The sequence below is a fragment of the Aulostomus chinensis genome, chromosome 1 (assembly GCF_037954235.1).
Source record: "Aulostomus chinensis isolate RoL2024-O1b breed Wild chromosome 1, RoL_Achi_v1.0, whole genome shotgun sequence".
In the NCBI taxonomy this organism is placed as follows: Eukaryota; Metazoa; Chordata; class Actinopteri; order Syngnathiformes; family Aulostomidae; genus Aulostomus; species Aulostomus chinensis.
In genome coordinates, this window is record NC_141320.1 from 68,037,709 (window position 1) to 68,058,568 (window position 20,860).

At 49.1% G+C, this 20,860-nt stretch overlaps 4 protein-coding genes across 7 annotated transcripts in view; 3 read left to right on the top strand and 1 right to left on the bottom strand.

Moving 5' to 3' along the window:
* LOC147272926 (uncharacterized) overlaps nt 1-2,774 on the top strand; it is a 29,180-nt gene extending 26,406 nt beyond the window's left edge. The window contains exon 22 of one of the 2 annotated variants that reach the window (XR_015115020.1): nt 2,728-2,774. The gene's annotated coding sequence lies outside the window, so the exon portion shown is untranslated. Of the gene's footprint in view, nt 1-657; nt 897-2,727 lie in introns of those variants that run through there. The other variant, XR_015115026.1, reaches the window with a different exon arrangement.
* Nucleotides 503-3,807, bottom strand: LOC147272927 (uncharacterized). Its single transcript, XM_086202733.1, has 4 exons — nt 3,572-3,807; nt 2,700-2,874; nt 1,813-2,002; nt 503-973 (listed from the first exon to the last, which is right to left on the bottom strand). Exons 1-4 carry the CDS (start codon nt 3,685-3,687, stop codon nt 951-953), a joined length of 504 nt encoding a protein of 167 aa, XP_086058859.1. The 5' UTR covers nt 3,688-3,807; the 3' UTR covers nt 503-950.
* Nucleotides 2,792-9,832, top strand: LOC147272928 (target of Nesh-SH3-like). 2 transcript variants are annotated; one of them, XM_086202731.1, is made up of 15 exons: nt 2,792-3,464; nt 3,555-3,623; nt 3,698-3,830; nt 4,138-4,319; nt 4,494-4,540; nt 4,933-4,972; nt 6,715-6,783; nt 6,869-7,147; nt 7,268-7,477; nt 7,584-7,689; nt 7,787-7,866; nt 7,954-7,983; nt 8,061-8,219; nt 8,279-8,401; nt 8,547-9,832. In XM_086202731.1, the coding sequence occupies exons 3-15, from the start codon at nt 3,754-3,756 to the stop codon at nt 8,660-8,662; spliced, it is 1,518 nt and encodes a 505-aa protein (XP_086058857.1). In that variant the 5' UTR covers nt 2,792-3,464; nt 3,555-3,623; nt 3,698-3,753; the 3' UTR covers nt 8,663-9,832. The 2 variants fall into 2 exon arrangements, with proteins under 2 accessions (XP_086058857.1, XP_086058856.1); XM_086202730.1 differs by having other exon boundaries at nt 2,792-3,623.
* Nucleotides 9,833-12,304: 2,472 nt separating this feature from the next.
* Nucleotides 12,305-19,229, top strand: cdk15 (cyclin-dependent kinase 15). 2 transcript variants are annotated; one of them, XM_086204735.1, is made up of 13 exons: nt 12,305-12,421; nt 12,882-13,013; nt 13,104-13,198; nt 13,298-13,377; nt 13,479-13,573; nt 13,662-13,724; nt 13,819-13,942; nt 14,020-14,140; nt 14,208-14,301; nt 14,385-14,448; nt 14,675-14,723; nt 18,482-18,624; nt 18,706-19,229. In XM_086204735.1, the coding sequence occupies exons 1-13, from the start codon at nt 12,311-12,313 to the stop codon at nt 18,816-18,818; spliced, it is 1,284 nt and encodes a 427-aa protein (XP_086060861.1). In that variant the 5' UTR covers nt 12,305-12,310; the 3' UTR covers nt 18,819-19,229. The 2 variants fall into 2 exon arrangements, with proteins under 2 accessions (XP_086060861.1, XP_086060871.1); XM_086204745.1 differs by lacking the exon at nt 13,479-13,573 and having other exon boundaries at nt 13,627-13,724.
* Nucleotides 19,230-20,860: the final 1,631 nt, after the last annotated feature.

The window sequence follows — 20,860 nt, forward strand, 5'->3', positions numbered from 1 at the left end:
TAGCTCTTAATATGTCGTTAGGTAGGAGCACGTCATGAACCTAATTGGCCAGACAAAAGAGCCTGAGGTTGCCAGTGTGTATAGAATGTTAATTAGCCCACTGAGCCGCGCTGCCATTTGATGTTGGGCAGTTAAGTTTGGTATGGAGGAGGGTGGTGTGTGTGTGTGTGTGTGTGTGTTTGGGGGGTGTGGGAGGACTGACATTCACATTCCCCTCGTTCCTGTTGAGCAGCAGCAGACACACAAGCCAGCGCACGCTGAGCATCAATCACCTCACGTTTCAGTATCAAAGATCACGTCATGTGACGTGATCCCAAATACCAGCAAGGTCATTTGTGGCCATCTTTGACTCAGCAGTGGGTGACCTTTGACCTCCAGTACTTTGGTCTTAAGTGCGTTGCCTCAGGCTAAAAAAACTGAACTACATAGAATCTTTTTTAGAGTGAAGTTCAGACATAAATATTTCAAAGAAACACGTCGGTGAATAAAGTAACATTTTATTTACGTGACACTTGGAGTCGTCCATATAAGTGGTTGTTTTATCACCTTACAGATTTCAGTGTATCAGCTGGTCGACTCATTCGATCACATGGTCGCTGCAGCGCCACCTCCTGGACGGCAGCAGAAATCATTGCCATGTATTCCCTCACGTTTTAGGGTGAAAGGTATTTTGAAGATTCTCTGCAGCGCCGCCTGGAAAACAGCTGCAGAGGAGGAGGAGGAGGAGTTTGCGGGGGGGTGAGTGATGTCACACAGGCCACACCCCCCCCACAAAAGTTATAGATGTCTCGGCGGCAATCCTCTCGACACAGCAGATGCCGTCCAGTTGAATAAGTCCCGCAGAGAGACGCTCCTCTTCATCCTCCTCGCCCTGAAGGTCACAGAGGTCATGGCAGCCGCCACCCCCCTCCTCCGTGGCATCCTGCTGCTGCTCACTGGGACGAATCTGCTCAGCTGCATCCTGGCACAACAACTGCGAGGCAAGTGCACCGCCGCATCAGCTGAAGTCTGAAAGAGAAAACGCACAACTACCCTAACCCCTAACCATCGCGCATGTTTGGAGGATCAGCTGGTCACTAGCGTGGAGGAGAAGAGTGTCAGGCACATCAGCACGACTCATCCTGAAGCCAAGAGAAATGACATCATTGAAACACCTCGCGTTATCTGGTCGATGACCTTCAAAGTCATGCTGAGTAAGAAACGGCGATTGAACTTCATCTATGAAAACTGCTGCAGCAAATGAAACCAGACAGAACAGACAAGTCCGCCCTGAAGGCAGAAAACGACCATGGCAGCGCGACGCAGCCCTCAAGTTTTCTGAACTGATGATTTTGCTTGAAACTCTAAATTAATTCATACAACACCGCCTGTAAATGAGCTTCATGGTCGAGACTAGTTTTATGGTGGTGTTCGTGACGCGTGCTGACACGGTTTCCCTCCAGCAGTGGTGGCTCCGTTGTCCATGTAGGTGTTGCTGGCCCTCAGGGGCGGGGCGCCCCATGATTGAGTTGTAGGAGTTACATAAGATGATAAAATCCCCTCCATCAGGGCGCCACAGTGGTCTGAGCTCAGCGGCAGCCGGCAGCCGCTCTCGTTTGTCCCTGCTACTAGCCAGGTCGGTCAGTGGTGGCCAGTCAGCCTTTGCAACTGGCAAGAAAGACCAGGAGGCGGAGGTAAATCACCTCCTGGTGGAGTGACATTTGTGAGCACCTTGTGATTTTACAGGTGAAGATCCTCCCATCATGCCCAGTAAAACCAGCAGTGACTCATTAAAGCTGAGATGAAAGCGGCAGCGGCGGCAGCATCACTTACCTTTACCAGTTGGGTTCCAGTTTACAGCCTCAGAAACGTGCTGACTCGCGTCTCCGTCCTGTTGGAACAGTTTCTTGCTGTAAAATGGCGTCGGAAGTCCTGAGCAGCGTTTCAGCGATGTCGGCCGACTCTGACACGACCAGCAAACCACCAACAGCCAAGTACACCTGTGTCCTCTTCTGTATGGAAGCTGAATCGAAACGACAACTTTACAACTTGAACAGATTTTCTCAGTGTAACATCTGGATTTTGGTCCACTGCCCACATGGAACCCAAAGGTCTTGGCTCTATAAAAAGAATATATATATTAAAAAAAAAAAGGTGGGGTGGCAACACTTCTTCTGCCACTAGATGGCAGTACCTGTGACCAAATCACAACTGAAGCACTTTTGCGCTTCCTATGGGCTTTTCCTTACTTAGGTCTAAATTCTTGCTTGTGTTGTACGTCGCTTTGGACAAAAGCGTCTGCTAAATGAAATTGTAAAATTGTAGAATTGTAAAAGTACTCAGAAACGACTACCTACCAAAGCTAACGCTGGCTAATCTTAGTTCCCTCGTCGCGTGAAAAGAACAACTATCCAGCTAAATGGCAACAACAGCTCGCTAAAACCTTAGTTTCTGTCTTTTTCGTCCTGTTTCAGTGAGTTTCCTAACATTGCTGGATTGGACGTTTGAATGTAAACACAGTTGAGTCCAACTGGATATGTACACAGGACATCCAGTAACTACACATGCATACATACATGTGAACCGTTGCACGGTTCACTTCCTCCGAGGGCGGTTCCCTTCCCACTCCACGCTGCTTTCCCGCCTCCTATCATTCAGTTGCTGTCAAGACTGCCAGCAGGACGCTGGTGTAACCCTCGAAACAACGTCATACAACTGACCGTTGTCTTCTCGTTCTTCTTTCCACAGTCCAGCGCCAGAACATGAAGGTTTGGATCCACGCCACCGGTGACACCATCGTAATGAAGTTTGTTCCTCAGAGTCCGCACGTGAAGCTGGAGGGTTACATCCTGGGCTACGGCAGCAGCGTCTTCTCCAAGCATTTCATCCCGTTGCCTGAGAACGGAGAACCGTACCAGAGCGAGATGGGTTAGCTTAGCTGGCTGGTTACAATACAGCCACCATTGCCATTAATGACTCTGTGTTCTTCAAAAGTTGTGTTCCTTTATGTTTCTTCTCTACGCTATGCTACTATATGCTATTCCACACCAAACCAGTTTATGCTGTGCTCCTCTCCACTGTGCTAGTTTATGCAATGCTACTCGATGCTTTGCTGCTCTATGCTATGCTACTTTACACAGTGCTACTCTATACTTTGCTACTATACGCTATACTACTCCATGCTATGCTACTCTATGCTTTGCTGCTCTATGCTATGCTACTTTACACAGTGCTACTCTATACTATGCTACTATACACTTTTCTACTCCATGCTATGCTATGCTATGCTACTCTATGCTATGCTACTCTGTCTATGCTCCTCTACACAAACTGATCTATGCTACGATTCTACTCTATGCCACTCAACTGAGTCTGGTATTTGAAGCAGATGAGGGCGGAGCCTTGACATCCATTAAAGCAAGCACAAGCGCTAACGAGCTGAAACCAGCAGCTGTAACCTGTCACACCTGTGTTTCTGCTGGGAGGTTTGTTGACAGCCTCTGCCTGTACAGGGTGGTGGGGCAGCGGCTACATGTTGCCATAGTTACTCATTTAAACAACTCCATTGAATTCAGATGCTGAGCCCAGGTACCTGGTGGCTGTCCAGCCTCTCCAGGTCAACAATGTCAAGAAGCACTGCACAGGTACAGCCGCCACTTCCTGTTTGCTCCCACCACCTTGCATGCAAGCATACAGCAAGTGACTCATGTCTTCGCAGGGAAGTTGAACCTGGTGAAGCCGCTACACCTGGTGCTCAGCTCCATCAGACCCACCATGGTGCTGCTGTCCTGGGGAGATGCTCTGAAGACACCGTACAATGGCAGCATCTTCAGTGACTGCCTGGAGGACGGGTGAGTGGAAACCACAGAAATAGTTTCTCATGTATGCCATCTCCACCGGAAATAATCGTGCCATATTATAAGAACAGAATTGGCAGGAACAAAATAAATCATATTTATAAAATAGCCACTGTCTTTGGGTGAGGAGGCGGAGCCAGAGTGAGCAAACAGAGGACGAAGTTCTTTGCGTGACCTTGGGGTCTCGTCGGCCCGCCTAGCATTAGCCTACATAATGTTAGTGAGATGCAAGCTAAGTGAAACTGTCGCAGGCTGAGACAAGAACCTTTAGGAACTCCACCAGAAGCAATTTTGTCTGCAGGTCCTACACCGTTCGCTATAGGGAGAGAAACAGGAAGTGGATCTACCGGACCTGTCCGACCAGCAACACCGTCATCGACAGCCTGAAGCCTGACACGACCTACGAGTTTGGTGTCCGCTCTAACAAGGATGAGCGCAGCGGCTCGTGGAGCAAAGTAGTCATTCACAACAGCAACATGGCCGGTAAGGCACATTTACCCCGGCATGCTAAGCTGAGAACTTAGAGACAAGTCGCTGACCAATGTTCACGTCTGATGGAGGATGCAGATCCAGTTGACAACAAACAAACTGGCTTTTTTTGAATACCAGAGGATGTTGACAACCCCAAAACATCCTCATGTGTTCTTTGGGTTTCAGGTAAAAATCTGCCGTTCAAGCCGCGTCATTCGATGGCCACGCCCCTGGTATAAGCCTCCGATGTGATATAATATGTTTATGCAAAAATATATCAACACTGAAAATGAAAGACATAAAGAAATGTAATTAAGTTACACTGATTCTTTAGTTTTCCTTTTATTCTACCATCCCCAGGTTTACGAGTACTGATAATGACAGTGGTAATATACCCTGTTCAATACAAGTATTTTGTGTTTTAATCGTAAATAATTAATTTTCCTTAATTAGGTCTAAATTCTTGCTTGTGTTGTATGTCGCTTTGGACAAAAGCGTCTGCTAAATGACATTGTAGAATTGTAGAAATACTACATTACCCATGAGCCTCAGCAAAGCAACACTGCGTGATTCCTTTACCAGCCTTGGATGGGATCATTGATTATCGTGTCATTTGTTTTTTCAGAAACCTCCGGGGGGCCTCGCCCTCTTCCCTCCTCGTCCAGGTAAGGGTTTGCCTCTGTGTTTTTAGCGTGTTCAGGCAGTGGCTCATGAGTTCTGCCCCACGCTACTGGAGGAATGTTGATGGTGGCCGTGGCTGTGGTCACTCGCAAGGGCGGGATTGAGTCCTGATGTCAGTGATTAACTCGTTCTGATTCGTCAGCAGCACTTCCCAACCAGATGCAGCCTCGACTTCCTGTTCTGCTCGAACACCCGCGCTTCTCCGAAGTGCTGCACACTTTCTCGAGTGACTGTCGCACCTCCTCTTTCATCCTCCTCTTCCTCTCGTTTTCCTGCCGGATTTGGCCACTGAACAGTGGCTGACGCTTCTTGTTCTTTAGTCTACTGTTGTTTGTTTGCTTGCTAATGCCACAAATTCGCGCCTGAGCTAATGTTTCTTATGCTGTTCTTCTTTAACTAACCTAACCACATCAAAGCTTTTATTTTCCTGCTCTGTGACCACGCCCCCCCCTCCAGCAGCACTGGGAGGGGGGGCGTGGTCACAGAGCAGGAGAACCGACACTCGCATGTCTCTCTGACGGCTCATTGGCTCAAAGCTTCGACGGTGCAGCGTCTGGGTGGCACATGCAGGCCTGTGATTGAACCCTTTGCTCGCATGTGATCATCATCCACTTTATTAGTCTGTTGGAAGTGAGACATCAAACAACTCAAACACACTGAGTCATTTAACATTTTTCATATTTGTTTGTTTGCTGTTGATTATGTCCATCTGATGCTTCTGACTGTTCTTGCTCCTCAGCCCTGCCAGCGTTCCAGACTGAATCTCGTCTTTGAGTTGAACTTGTATTTCCCACAGTTTTCGGCCAATCCCAGGACGGAGCCTGCTGAGCATCACGCTCGCCCGCAATTCCGGCACCGACCACTGGGGTGGTAGTGACCTCATTAAACGTGTTCTTCCTGTTTGTCTGCTGATGGTCGTTCTTTCCATCCAGCATGCAGTGGTCATATGAGACCCACAGCAACCAACAAGGCTGTGTGGGCTGCTTGCCGCCTGGTTTTGACCATGTAGGTGCAAGCGGTGGTCGGCTGATTGCAGCCAGGGTGCAGTGTAAGGATGATGATGTCGGCGGTTCAGTTCTCAGGGTCCCTCTCTTTTCCTTTTAGCAGTCATCACTTCTCTCTCCACAGTGAGTGGACATCCTCTCCGGGGCGTGGCCCCGCCCAAACTGGCCCTTTGGTCCCGAGCTCAACTGGGTAATGAGTGCGTGTTTGTGTCTGTCACCATCAATGCTTCCTTTGCCGCCGTGGCAGCTTCTTCACGTCCCCTGTTCTGTCCCTGCCATGCCTATCAGCCGTCCATCCAACCTCCACCTTTCTGTGCTTCTGCAGAGCGCTTCTGGGATGGGTCGGCTGCTGTAGGTGGCGCTCCAACATGTAGACAGGAACTGAAAACGTTCAGGATTTGTGACCTCATCAGTCAGGAGGTGGAGATAATTCTGTTTAACCTCTGAACCTCAGAGTCTCTGTGTCGTGCTGACTTTGCATTCCCTTCATCAGGAGCACAAGTTCAGGCAGTTACAATGTCAAGTCCTCGGCACTTCTCAACGGTCCTCGTACGCCAGTGTTTCTTCTGCCCTGATGTCTTAACATTGACAATAAACTGTGAAGGTCACTGTGTGACCGTGTCAGCATCGCGTTGTTGCTAGCGCCAGCGCTAGTTCATGTTGTTCTAATTGTAGTTAGCACGCCAGTGTTAATTTACTCTGATGTCCACCTTGTGTCTCAGGGTCTCCTGCTCGCCCACCAACAACCTACAACAAGAAAACAAATTTGGATGCAAAACCAGGCCAAACAGGTGCGAAGTTACGAACGCTAACAATCTAACGATCTGTTGGTCGTCCTCAACATGTGAATCGATCTGTTCACCCGGTTTCTTCCAGACAAATCGGAACAAACTAACAAGCTGTTACTTCTGAATCCTAAAGTCGCTCCAGTGACTGCAAAGCCTGACAAACAGGAAAACAAACATCCCTCCAGCGAGGCACCTACCCTGGCAGGTTGGAGGATCTACGCCAGTCTAGTCCTGTTGTTAGGTGTTCTCTTGTTAACGTTAGCATTTGCTCTTTCAGCCAGTCATCAGGAAACCTGGGAGGACTCAGACTTGTTTAAGTCACAGCCGACCTCTGACCTGGATGTCATGGGAAAGAAGCGTTACGTCGGTGAGAGCCGTGTTTCTTCCTCTTGAGCTCAGACAGAATTACAGACTTGAGAGTGACCAGCCCCCCCCAAACGCTCACACTCACGCACACACACACACACACACACACACACACACACAGCACCACATGTCGTTTACCAGACTGGCAAGAAACCGGACGAGCCGTGCTCCATCACTTCCTCCCTAAACTACTTCCCTGGGAACGAACCCAGCGAGGCTCATGTGACAGCTCCGCCCAGGTCGCCACCCTCCAACCTCACCGTGGTAACTGTGGAAGGATGTCCATCCTTCATCATCCTGGACTGGGAGAAGACTGACAACAGCACTACCGGTACTGTGTTTCTAGGAGACATTCGCAATAGCTGAGGCTACTCGTAAACTAGCTTGTAAGCTAATATGCTGCATTAATGTGATGATGGTTGTTCCTCTGTCCTCAGAGTATGAAATCATCTCAACCACCAAAGGACCTGACGGAGAACAAGTGTCCATCCTGACCACCAACCAGACTCATACAGCTGTGGAGAACTTGAAGCCCGAGAGCAGGTGAGCTAAAGCAGCGTGATGTCAGGACGGTGATGTAATGTAGCAGCAAACACATGAACTGAACTAAGTTCATTCTGTTGATTTTGTCCGTTCACAGCTACGAGTTCAAGGTGAAGCCTAAGAACGACTTGGGGGCAGGTCCCCTCAGTGAGCCAGTGTCCTTCAACACCGAGTCCGGCACGTTAATGTCCTGCTTCACCTGCAGCAGCACAGCCATCAAATGAAAGAGCTGAAGCGACGCTAACTTGTGTGTTTCTTTTCCAGCTAACCCTCGTGTGAGCGAGAATGTTTCAGGTGAGGTCAGAGGTCATCCATGTGATTTACCCGAATGATGGTCGAAGTTTTTTGCTGACACGTTTGTGTCTCAACAGGAAAAGACGCCATCTGGACGCAGTTTCCCTTCACGACAGACTCATTCTCCGACTGCCACGGCAAACAGTTTGTCAAAAGGACCTGGTACCGCAAGTACGTTGGAGTCCAACTGTGCAACTCGCTTCGGTACAAGATCTACCTGAGCGACTCGCTCAACGGTGAGTAACAAATGCATCCAGACACCAGTCTGACAGCAGCTGACTGACTTCCTGTCCAGGTCCGTTCTACAACATCGGAGATCAGACAGGCTTCGGCGAGGACCACTGCCAGTTCGTTGACTCGTTCCTAGATGGAAGAACGGGACACCAGCTGAGAGCCGACCAGCTGCCATCACGCCTTGGTGAGATCCATTTCGCATGTGACACGTGGGTGTGAAAACGATTGCTTGCTTCATAGAGTTCTGATCAGATGGGCTGCTTGATCGCTGATGTACGCCTGTGTTAATCCGTGCTGGTCTCTATGACGAATGCCTGTTTGCGCCGCAGGTTACTACCGAGCTTTGCGTCAGGAGCCTGTTCGCTTCGGTGAGATTGGAGGACGCTCGCACGTCAGCTACGTTTCGTGGTACGAGTGTGGGACACCCATCCCCGGCAAGTGGTGAGGACACGCCTCCTCACCGAGCTCCTCCTCCTTGGTTGGTGCTGTAAAACCTGTACAGGATGTATTCGTCAGGGAATCTAACGCTGACGCTGCATGGGATGCGGCAAGGTGGTCGCAGCACTGTGTCAAGGGAAGCTGGCTCCCGGAACACCATTTTCATCCATGAGAGATTTTATTCATGTCTCCTCTCCTGCTGGCAGTCACACTTCCTCCTGCTGATTTGATTGGCAGCTGACCAGAGTGACCTTCACCCAGGTTCTTAAAGGGGAGCTTCACTTTTTTGGATATTTGGCCTCATTTCCAGTTTACCCAGGATGCTCCCGGTCAATGGACCCATCTGGTCCGGTCCTTCTGCCGTCGCTGTCTGCAATGCTCATGCTAGCGCGAGTGGATAGGATCCCGTTAGCCTGCTATTTAAATACCATCTTTCACGCTCCACAGCACATTCCAGGCTATCAAAATAAAACTCCAGAACATCAATCTAAATGTGTATGTTGATAGAATCATGATGGGTAGGAACCTGTTTTACATCGTGTTTCTTTTTGAGGGACAAGCCTCGGATTACAGGCCTAATTTTACCTTTCCTCTCGTGGGCAGTAGTGGGCTCACGTCACCGCTGCGGCGGCCCCTTCTCTGAAAGAAGTGTAACAAACGTTGAGAGAATGACGCAGCTGATGCTGGTGAATATTACTGTCATAAATTTGGTCAAAGAAGCTAAAGCTGCTAACAAGGACACACACAGCTGTACGACAGGATGCCTCACATGTATGTAAATAGTAAATTGGACCAGACAAGGACGGTGGACGGTTCAAGAGCTAGGCTAGCTAGATTAGCACCCTCTCTCTCTCTCTGTCTCTCCCTCTCTCTCTGTCTCCATATCTCTCTCCCTCTCTCTCTCTCCCTCTCTCTCCCCCTCCCTCTGTCTCTGTCTCCATATCTCTCTCTCCCTCCCCCTCTCTCTCTCCCTCTCTCTCCCCCTCCCTCTGTCTCTGTCTCCATATCTCTCTCTCCCTCCCTCTCTCTCTCTCTCTCCCTCCCTCTCTCTCCCCCTCCCTCTGTCTGTCTCCATATCTCTCTCCCTCTCTCTCTCTCCCTCCCTCTCTCTCCCCCTCCCTCTGTCTGTCTCCATATCTCTCTCCCTCTCTCTCCCTCTCTCTCCCCCTCTCTCTCTGTCTCCATAACCCCTTCTCTCTCTCCCTCCCTCTCTCTCCCCCTCCCTCTGTCTCTGTCTCCATATCTCTCTCTCTCCCTCTCTCTCTCTCCCTCCCTCTCTCTCCCCCTCCCTCTGTCTGTCTCCATATCTCTCTCCCTCTCTCTCCCTCTCTCTCCCCCTCTCTCTCTGTCTCCATAACCCCTTCTCTCTCTCCCTCCCTCTCTCTCCCCCTCCCTCTGTCTCTGTCTCCATATCTCTCTCTCTCCCTCCCTCTCTCTCCCCCTCCCTCTGTCTCCATATCTCTCTCTCCCTCCCTCTCTCTCTCCCCCTCCCTCTGTCTGTCTCCCTCTCTCTCTCCCTCTCTCTCCCCCTCTCTCTCTGTCTCCATATCCCCTTCTCTCTCTCCCTCCCTCTCTCTCCCCCTCCCTCTGTCTCTGTCTCCATATCTCTCTCTCCCTCCCTCTCTCTCTCTCTCTCCCTCCCCCTCTCTCTCTCCCTCCCTCTCTCTCCCCCTCCCTCTGTCTCTGTCTCCATATCTCTCTCTCCCTCCCTCTCTCTCTCTCTCTCCCCTCTCTCTCTCCCTCCCTCTCTCTCTCTCTCTCTCTCTCCCCCTCCCTCTGTCTCTGTCTCCATATCTCTCTCTCCCTCTGTTCCTCTTTTTCGTCACAACAGGAAGGTTTGGCGTTCAAACCCGTGGGCTGCTGACGTCACCAGACCTCTGTTTACTGGTGACCAACTTCCTGGTCTTTACCAAGTTACCTTTAACCTGATTAGCTCACATTTGCCAAAATCTGGTGAGTTCAAGTTAGCAAACATTATGCTATGTTATGCTAACATTAGTTAGCTGTTAGCTGTAATCCACTTTACATGACCTGCTTTAAAGTTTACAGCACTTCGACATCACAAGCGTCCTGTTTCGTTTGGGATCACGTGAGATGATGTCATGGTCTATCTGATTTTAAGATGTGTTTATTTACTGAATCAGTTGTAATGACAGGCAAACACCCACAGAAGAGGAGCGTCTCCCAGAGTGAATCAATAAAGTTTGTGTTGAATGCTTCCACACGTGTCCAGCTGTGACTGACTGAATGAGCCAAGGGGCCCTCAGCAATGATGGCCGCCCTCCACACTGCCGCCGCCACCTCTGATTGGTCCTGGCTGGTTCCAGCTGATTTTGAGAGTTTATTAAGATGTTTATCAGGAAACAAACAGGAAGTGATGTGACGGAGGAGTCACTTGAAGTAAGTCCACGAACAAAGTGCTTCAAGTTTGATGGCTGCAGGTGCTGCCATCCAGTGGCAGAAGAATAGCCGGGTTGTTCTTTAATGTAACCACAACCAAAAATTCAACTCATTCAGGTTAGGGTTAGGGTTAGGGGTTAGGGGTTAGGGTTAGGAGTTAGGAGTTAGGGGTTGGGGTTAGGAGTTAGGAGTTAGGAGTTAGGGTTAGGAGTTAGGGGTTAGGGTTAGGAGTTAGGGGTTAGGAGTTAGGAGTTAGGGTTAGGAGTTAGGGGTTAGGAGTTAGGGGTTAGGAGTTAGGGGTAGGAATTAAGGTTAGGGGTTAGGAATTAAGGTTAGGGGTTAGGAGTTAGGGTTAGGGTTAGGAGCGGAGTTAGGGTTAGGGTTAGGAGCTGACTTAGGGTTAGGGTTAGGAGCTGATTTAGGGTTAGGGTTAGGAGCTGATTTAGGGTTAGGGTTAGGAGCTGATTTAGGGTTAGGGTTAGGGTTAGGAGCTGATTTAGGGTTAGGGTTAGGAGCTGGGTTAGGGTTAGGGTTAGGGTTAGGAGCTGATTTAGGGTTATGGTTAGGAGCTGATTTAGGGTTAGGGTTAGGAGCTGATTTAGGGTTAGGGTTAGGAGCTGATTTAGGGTTAGGGTTAGGAGCTGATTTAGGGTTATGGTTAGGAGCTGATTTAGGGTTAGGGTTAGGAGCTGGGTTAGGGTTAGGGTTAGGAGCTGATTTAGGGTTAGGGTTAGGGTTAGGAGCTGATTTAGGGTTATGGTAAGGAGCTGATTTAGGGTTAGGGTTAGGAGCTGATTTAGGGTTAGGGTTAGGGTTAGGAGCTGACAGAAGGAAGCAGGACCTCGTGTGTGTTTGTTGTTTTGGGTGTCGCCTCGTTTGTGGGGGCGTCAGCTGGAATCCAAACACTTGTTTAAGCTTGGTGTTGGTGTCGTTGTTGTTCCTGATGTTGACCGCCAGAGGGCAGCAACCACACGCACGCACAAAATAACAATAAGGATATTTATCCCACTGGGGAATTTAAATTGTTGCAGCAACATTTACAGGGAGAAGAAGAAAGGATAATATAAATACAAATTTATGAAAAACAAAAATAAATATGAACATATTGGACAATTACACACACACACACACACACACACACACACACACACACAGGCTGAATAACACTGTTGTGAGAGAGACAGTCATGAGACCATGTTTGCTCTTTGGGAACCATGTGAGTCATGAGACGGCGGCGGCAGCAGCGAGGAGGAAGATGGAGGACGCGTCTCGCTGGCTGCGGAGCTGCTGCTGCTGCTGCAGCCGGGAGGAGGAGGAGGGAGCGGTGGAGGAGCCGGGTGAGGAGGAGATGAAGGTGGAGGTGGAGGTGAGTGGGAGCGCCCTGTCGCTGCCGGGGGACCAGGTCTGTCCAACATTTGACTTTTTTACAGTGTTATCCAGGTTCCTATGCTGTTCTACTTCTCTGAGAGCAAACACTCCTCCTCACGCTCTGGAACCTCAGTATAGCTGAGTTCCTCCAGAGCGCTTCTCTGCTTAGGGACCTTCTCAAGATGTTCTGCTGTTCACTGTGATTTGTTTTTAAATGTTCTGTACCTAGAATTGTTCTACAGAATTGGTTACTCACAGATGTTCAGGAAATGTTCTTTACCATGGGATGTTCTAGAGTTGTTCTCTATGTAGACGGGCTGTAGAAATGTTCTTGATTCACAGATGTACTAGATTTGTTCCCTGTCTAGAGATGTTCTGGAGTCCTGACCTGCTTTCCACTGAGTGCAGAACCGTTCCCGTCCCACAGCAGCCAGGCTCACTTCCTGTGTGTGTTCCAGGTGGATCTTGACCGCCCCGCCTCGCAACCTCACTGGTTCCACACTCTGCAGGTCCGCCGCTTCCGAGTACAGAGAGGACGCAGCAACAGCGACCCTCTGGGCGGGAACATCAGCCAGGACCACTTTACCTGGGTCAGCTTCCACCTGTCAATCACTTACACACCTGGTGACATCACATGATATCAACTGATGTCACAATGACGTGACGTGTGTTGTGTTCAGAAAGCAGGTCTTCAATTTGGGACAGCGAACTCGTACGTGAGTCTGGAGAAACTTGGCGAAGGATCGTACGCGTCTGTGTATAAAGGCATCAGCAGGTCAGTCATCACCTGCACCAAGTTGCCACCTGCACCACAGCGCCATCTGCTGGACGCCAGCCCTGAGGTTTGGGTTTTAAGTGTGTTTTGGCGTTGAAGGATCAACGGGCAGTTGGTAGCCCTGAAGGTGATTCGTATGAAGGCAGAGGAAGGTGTCCCATTCACCGCCATCCGAGAAGGTGACCTCACACACACACACACACACATACACACACACACACACACACACACACACACACACACATGATATGCACCCATACCTCTGTGTGTGTGTGCGCAGCATCTCTACTCAAAGGTCTGAAACATGCCAACATCGTCCTCCTGCATGACATCATCCACGCAAGAGAGTCACTCACTTTTGTCTTTGAATACGTGGTGAGACACACACACACATAACTTCATGTCATGTGATGTCATGTGACATGCAGAAACATCAATGCGACCTCTACATCTGTGGTTGCAGCAGACGGACCTAGCGCAGTACATGATACAGCACCCTGGCGGTCTGCACTCACACAACATCCGGGTACGTAGCGTCCTGTTGGTCTCTGGCCCCCACATTGAGGACCTGGTGGCCGCGCTGGCAGTGTCATGGTGACTCACTGCTGTCTTGTCCACAGATCTTCATGTTCCAGCTTCTGCGCGGCCTTGCCTTCATCCACTCCCGCCACATCCTCCATCGCGACCTAAAGCCTCAGAACCTGCTGGTCAGCCACCTCGGTGAACTCAAGCTCGCTGACTTCGGTCTGTTCGTCCACCCGACTGCTTCACATATGGGTTGTTGTTGCTGGTCCCGCCTCATTCTCTGGTTCTTTGTGCAGGTCTGGCACGCTCCAAGTCCATCCCGAGTCACACCTTCTCCTCTGAGGTGGTCACACTGTGGTACCGCCCCCCTGACGTCCTGTTGGGCTCCACCCACTATTCAACCGCTCTGGACATCTGGTGAGTCCTGGTTCTGATCCTCGTTCTGGTTCCAAAGAACAGCGTGGAACCCTCGTATGTGTTTCAGGGGTGCAGGTTGCATTTTTGTGGAGATGCTGCAGGGGGCGCCAGCATTTCCAGGAGTCACCGACATCTTTGAGCAGCTGCAGAGAATATGGACGGTAAGTCGGATCAACATGCAAACACTTTGTTAGCGGCTCATTAGCATAGTTACATTAACCTTGGGGGTGGGGTTTTAATGCAGGTCCTGGGGGTTCCAACAGAGGAGAGCTGGCCTGGAGTCAGCCAGCTGCCGAATTATCAGCCGGGTCAGTCTCCATCACCCCACCCACTTCCTGTGTCCTCAGCCAATCAGCAGATTTGCAGCATATTTTCTTGTACATTAATTTTATGTGAACTCACACGATGTGTTTTCATGAAGCATCAGTGATTGGTAATGGACTATTTCAGAGTTTTCATAGTGTCTCCACCAGGGGGCGCCACCAGAGCACCACTGATTTGCAGCATCATTTCTTTGTTCAATGTTTTGTTCAGAATGGTTCCATCACATCAAGCCCAAGCCCCTACGGACCATCTGGAAAAGGTGAGAGATCGTTGAGGTCAAACATGATCATATTTATGCTAACATGACCAGATACACGCTAACATGGTGACGTACATGCTAACACAATCTAATACATACGAACATGACCAGACACATTCCCCCATCATCCATCCATCCATCATCATCCATCCCTCCATCCATCCATCATCCAGCCATCATCCATCCATCCCTCCAACCATCCATCAATCCCTCCAACCATCCATCCATCCATCCATCAATCCCTCCAACCATCCATCAATCCCTCCATCCATCCATCCCTCCATCATCCATCCATCAATCCCTCCAACCATCCATCAATCCCTCCATCCATCCATCCCTCCATCATCCATCCATCAATCCCTCCATCCCTCCATCCATCCATCCATCCATCCATCCATCTTCCATCCATCCATCATCATCCATCCATCCATCCCTCCATCCATCCATCATCCATCCCTCCATCCATCCATCCATCATGGCAAGGCAAGGCAAGGCAATTTTATTTGTAGAGCCCGTTTTCACCACCAGTTTGTCTCAAAGGGCTTCACATGGCATCATAACAACATCCTCTGCCCTCTGAGCCTCACATCGACTGAGGAGAAACTCCATAGAAAACCTTTAACAGGGAAAAATGGGAGAAACCTCAGGGTGAGGAGGGGAGGAGGATCCCTCACCAGGAGGGACAGACGTGCAGGAGATGTTGGTACAGACAAGATAACAGTTTATAACACAGAATGGAGGAAACATGGAAATGTTAATAACAGTTGAAGAAGGAAGCTTCTGGAAGGGGAGGCAGGGAGACCAAGCCAGCTTGATGGGGGACTGGATGGCAGACTGGTTCATGGAAGGGGAGGCAGGGAGAGCAAGCCAGCTTGATGGAGGACTGGATGGTAGACTGGTTCATGGAAGGGGAGGCAGGGAGAGCAAGCCAGCTTGATGGGGGACTGGATGGTAGACTGGTTCATGGAAGGGGAGGCAGGGAGAGCAAGCCAGCTTGATGGGGGACTGGATGGTAGACTGGTTCATGGAAGGGGAGGCAGGGAGACCAAGCCAGCTTGATGGGGGACTGGATGGCAGACTGGTTCATGGAAGGGGAGGCAGGGAGAGCAAGCCAGCTTGATGGGGGACTGGATGGTAGACTGGTTCATGGAAGGGGAGGTAGGGAGAGCAAGCCAGCTTGATGGGGGACTGGATGGTAGACTGGTTCATGGAAGGGGAGGCAGGGAGAGCAAGCCAGCTTGATGGGGGACTGGATGGTAGACTGGTTCATGGAAGGGGAGCGCAGGCCGGTGTAACAGTAGGGAATAAGGGGGGGGGGGCGATGCAGGCAGCGGTTGGGGCTCTGGTGGATCTGTGGAAACACAGAGAGACTGAGAGACACCAAGGCCAAACTACAAAGTGCAACAAGTAATGGTAATGACAATTCCAAAAATGTGCAGGGAGGAGAGGAGGAGAGGAGAGGAGAGGAGGAGAGAGGGGGAGAGGAGAGGAGGAGAGGGGAGGGCTCCATGTAACCTGATGTGTCCCCCAGCAGTCTAAGCCTGTAGCAGCATAGCTATCAATGGTTCAGAGCTACCTGAACCAGTCCTGACTGAAGGCTCTGTCATAGAGGAAGGTCTTAAGCCTGGACTTAAACGTAGTTAAAGTGTCTGCCTCTCTGACCCATGGAGAGATGCTGGTTCCACAGTAGAGGAACCGGTACCTGAAGGCTCCACCTCCCAGTCTGTTTTTATTGATACTGGGAGTCACTAAAAGACCTGCATTCTGGGAGCGGAGTGCTCTGGTCGGACAGTAGGGACTAATGAGCTCTTTCAAATAGGATGGAGCTTTATCATTGAGAGCCTTATAAGTCAGCAGAAGGATTTTGAAGTCGATTCTAGATCCTACAGGAAGGAGAGAAGCTAAAGTGGAGAGATGTGTTCTCTCTTCTTAACTCCCGTCAAAACCCTGGCTGCAGCGTTCTGGACCAGCTGGAGACTCTTTAGGGAGTATTTAGGACATCCTGACAGGAGAGAGTTGCAGTGGTCCAGCCTAGAAGTGATAAATGCATGCACCAGTTTTTCAGCATCACTCTGGGAAAGGATGTTCCTAATCTTAGCGATACTTCGCAGATGGAAGAAGGCGGTCCTGGTCACATGCTTTATGTGGGAGCTGAAGGAAAGGTCCTGGTCAAAAATGACCCCAAGGTTCCTTGCAGTTGTACTCGAAGTTAGGGTGATGCCATCTAGAGTAGAGATCCGATTCAAGAGTGTGTCCCTGTGGTGTTTAGGTCCAAAAATGATTACCTCAGTTTGATCTGAATTGAGCATTAAGAAGTTAGAAGACATCCAGGATTTCATGTCTTTCAGGCAGTCTAGCAGATGAGTAAACTGGCTTGTGTCGTCTGGCTCCATCGACAAGTAAAGTTGTGTGTCATCTGCATAACAGTGGAAGTTGATTGAGTGCTTCTGGATTATGTCACCTAATGGGAGCATGTAAAGAGTGAAGAGAATCGGTCCTAAAACTGAACCCTGTGGTCCACCATATGTAACTCTGCTATACTCCGAATGGTCATTATTAACATTAAACTGAAACCTGTCAGATGAGTAGGACTTAAACCATTTTAGGGCAGTTCCTTTAATCCCAATGTCATGGTCTAGTCTCTGTAGCAGGATGCTGTGGTCGATGGTGTCAAATGCAGCACTGAGGTCCAAAAGGACAAGCACAGAGACAAGACCTCTGTCTGAAGCTATAAGAAGATCAGTAGAGACTCTGACCAGTGCTGGTTCAGTGCTATGGTGTTCCCTGAATCCAGACTGGAAGGCTTCAAAGAGCTCGTTGCTGTGCAAATGTTCATGTTCAATCCCTCCATCCATCCATCCATCATCCATCCATCCATCATCATCCATCTATCAATCCCTCCATCCATCCATCATCCATCCCTCCATCCATCCATCATCCATCCCTCCATCCACCGTCCATCCATCAATCCCTCCATCCATTCATCATCCATCCATCAATCCCTCCATCCATCCATCCATCATCCCTCCATCCATCCCTCCATCCATCCATCATCATCCATCCATCAATCCCTCCATCCATCCATCATCCATCCATCCATCCCTCCATCCCTCCATCCACCGTCCATCCATCAATCCCTCCATCCATTCATCATCCATCCATCAATCCCTCCATCCATCCATCCATCATCCCTCCATCCATCCCTCCATCCATCATCCATCCATCCATCATCCCTCCATCCATCATCCCTCCATCATCCCTCCATCATCCATCCCTCCATGTTCCCCCTCTCCTCCTGTTGAGGGTGGTGGGGGTGGAGCCTATCCCAGCAGCCTTCCCCCTGGACAGGTCACAGTCCATGGCAGGGCCAACACATAGAGACAGACAACCATTGGCTCTCCCAGCCACGCCTACGGTCAATTTAGAGTCTGGATTAACCTGGTCCCTCTTGATGTCTTTGGACTGTGGAGGAAGCTGGAGTACCAGAGAGAACCCAGCAGGAACAGGGAGAACATGGAGACTCACCCAGAAAGACCCCGTGCTGCAGCCGGGACTCCACCCACAACCTTCTGCCAACATAACTACATACAAACTAGACAGGAACAGATATATGCTAACATTACCAAACACATGCTAACATATTACCATATTCATACTTACAGTGCTAAAAATTGAATATGGTAACGTAGTCATAGCAAGTCTCTATTTGTATGTGACATCACAATGACATCACTACTCACCGCTCTGATCCGGACCAGATTGAGTCAGCTGCCGTACAAGACCGAAGACCTGGTCCAGAGAATGCTAACTCTGATACCAACAAACCGGATCTTGGCGCCAGATGCCCTTCACCACCTGTACTTCAGCACACTGCCGCCACCCGTCATGCACCTGAGAGACTGTAAGATGTGATGCTGTCATGCTGACAATGTTCCTCGCCATCATCTTTCTGTGAAACATTTCTGTCTTCTCTTTTCTGTAGCGGTTTCCATCTTTAAGGTGCCAGGTGTTCATCTAGAGGCGGAGATCAGAGACATCTACAACCCGGGCCGGCGTGTCAGACCCTCGTTGCTGCCTGCTGCTATGTGCTGGTGATGTCACCACTGACTGGTCCATACCAGCCATACCAGGGCGCCATTGATAAATGTTGCTACACAGAAGAAGACGTACACTACATTCTGTGTTAACTTTGGAATTCATAAAAAAAACTTAACAGCTAAATGGAACCTCTGACTCAGACGTGTATAATGCATTATAACATGTATGATTAACCTTACACATCATGTTGTATCATACATGTTCAGGTGTGACAAACACGTGTATCTGTAGCAGCTGCAGTGACCTGCTCTATGAACTCCGAGGACTAGAAAATCTAGTTCTCAGTACCAGTCAGGTCCCCGAGAGCTTCCTGGAGCAGAGGAGAGCGCTGTGATCACCACACACACACACACACACACACACACACACACACACACACACACACACACACACACACACACACACACACACACACTCCACTTAAAACTCTTCACCTCACACGCTTCACCACCTCTGATCAGCTGACTCCTTCCATCAGTCACTATTCACCAGTCAAAGCTGAATGTGGGTGTGTCCTGGGGCGGATGTGAGACGGACTCAGGTGTGCACATTTCCAGGTAAATTGTAATTTATGAAGGCAATCAGGTGTATGATGAACATGCGCACACTTTTATTGATTCAGATATTTTTGTGCGTTTATAAGTGAGGTCTCCAATTTGTGGAGGAAACATCCAGCTGACGGCTGCTGGCATCCAGATGACGGCAGCTAGCAATCATCATCTGGCATCCAGCTGATGGCTGCTGGTATCCAGCTGACGGCTGCTGGCATCCAGATGACGGCAGCTGGCATCCAGATGACGGCAGCTGGCATCCAGCTGATGGCTTCTGGCATCCAGCAGCCAGCAGCTGGATGCCAGATGATGATTGCTAGCTGCCGTCATCTGGATGCCAGCAGCCGTCAGCTGGATGTTTCCATCAGAATGAGCTTGGCATCCAGATGCAGCAGCTGAATTCTGAAATGTCCCTTGAGGCTCATCATGAATAACGAATCATTTTTTAAACAAAAGCGCTATGTTGAGGACATCTGATGAAGCCAAAAAGGTCTTGTCAGATGTTCTGTGTGCTTTCATAACTTTGAAAACTCTTTTTATTCTCTTCCTACTTAACTTTCGTACACATGCAAGGAGGGGTCTCAAGCTAGCTGAGACTCAGCCACCCCATGAGTCATTTTAAAGCCTCAGTTTAAAGTCTAAGAAGAAGCCACAAAGGACATTTGAAGTTGGGCGCCAACGCTGATCGCTAGCTACGGAGGTCCACTTGTGTCAGTAGACTTGAAGACAAACGTTTGACATGATAAACATTTTTGATTCACAACCAGAAAATTCACTTCATGACCCACGTTTTTTTTTTACTCACAAACAAAAGATTATTTTACTTGCAATTAAAAGAAAAAGATTGCAGCGCGGAAAGCTTTGCTCTCAAATTTGTTTCGATTGATTGCCTCACAAAGACAAAAAAAAACATATCTGTGTGGCAACAAACATTTTTGATGAAAAACGTTGAACCGCGAGCAAAGGGTTTCAATTTTCAAACAAAAATGTATTTGTAAAAAAACTTAAAGTAATCATAGATTAATTTTACTTGCCATTTGAAAAATTGATAGCAGTGGAAAATTTGGCTTCCTAAAGTTCCCACAGCTGTTAGCATCTTGCAGGATGCGCTAATGTCGCAGTCAATGTGCACATTTGAGTTGTTTCATGAAGGTTTGGTTTGTTTTTGCTTTTGAAGAAAAAATAAAGCGGCATCCAAGATTTGGATTTGTTTGTTGTCGTCGCTCCATTTCCTCATGTGTAAACACTCCAACTTTTAATTGAGAGTTGGTCTGTTGGCTGCTTTTGTCGATCTGAAAATGAATGCGTTTGATTCACACAAACAACAAAAAGCCATCCCGTTGTTGTTTTGAGCGAGTTCATTAATAAATTAATAAATCAATGTGTTTGTGTTGGATTCTCGTGATTGGCAGGACATCGCCTAAGAAGATAAAAGCCAAAGACGGATGTTTGTGCATATTTTTTCTGCATTTTTATTTTTCGCAGTCT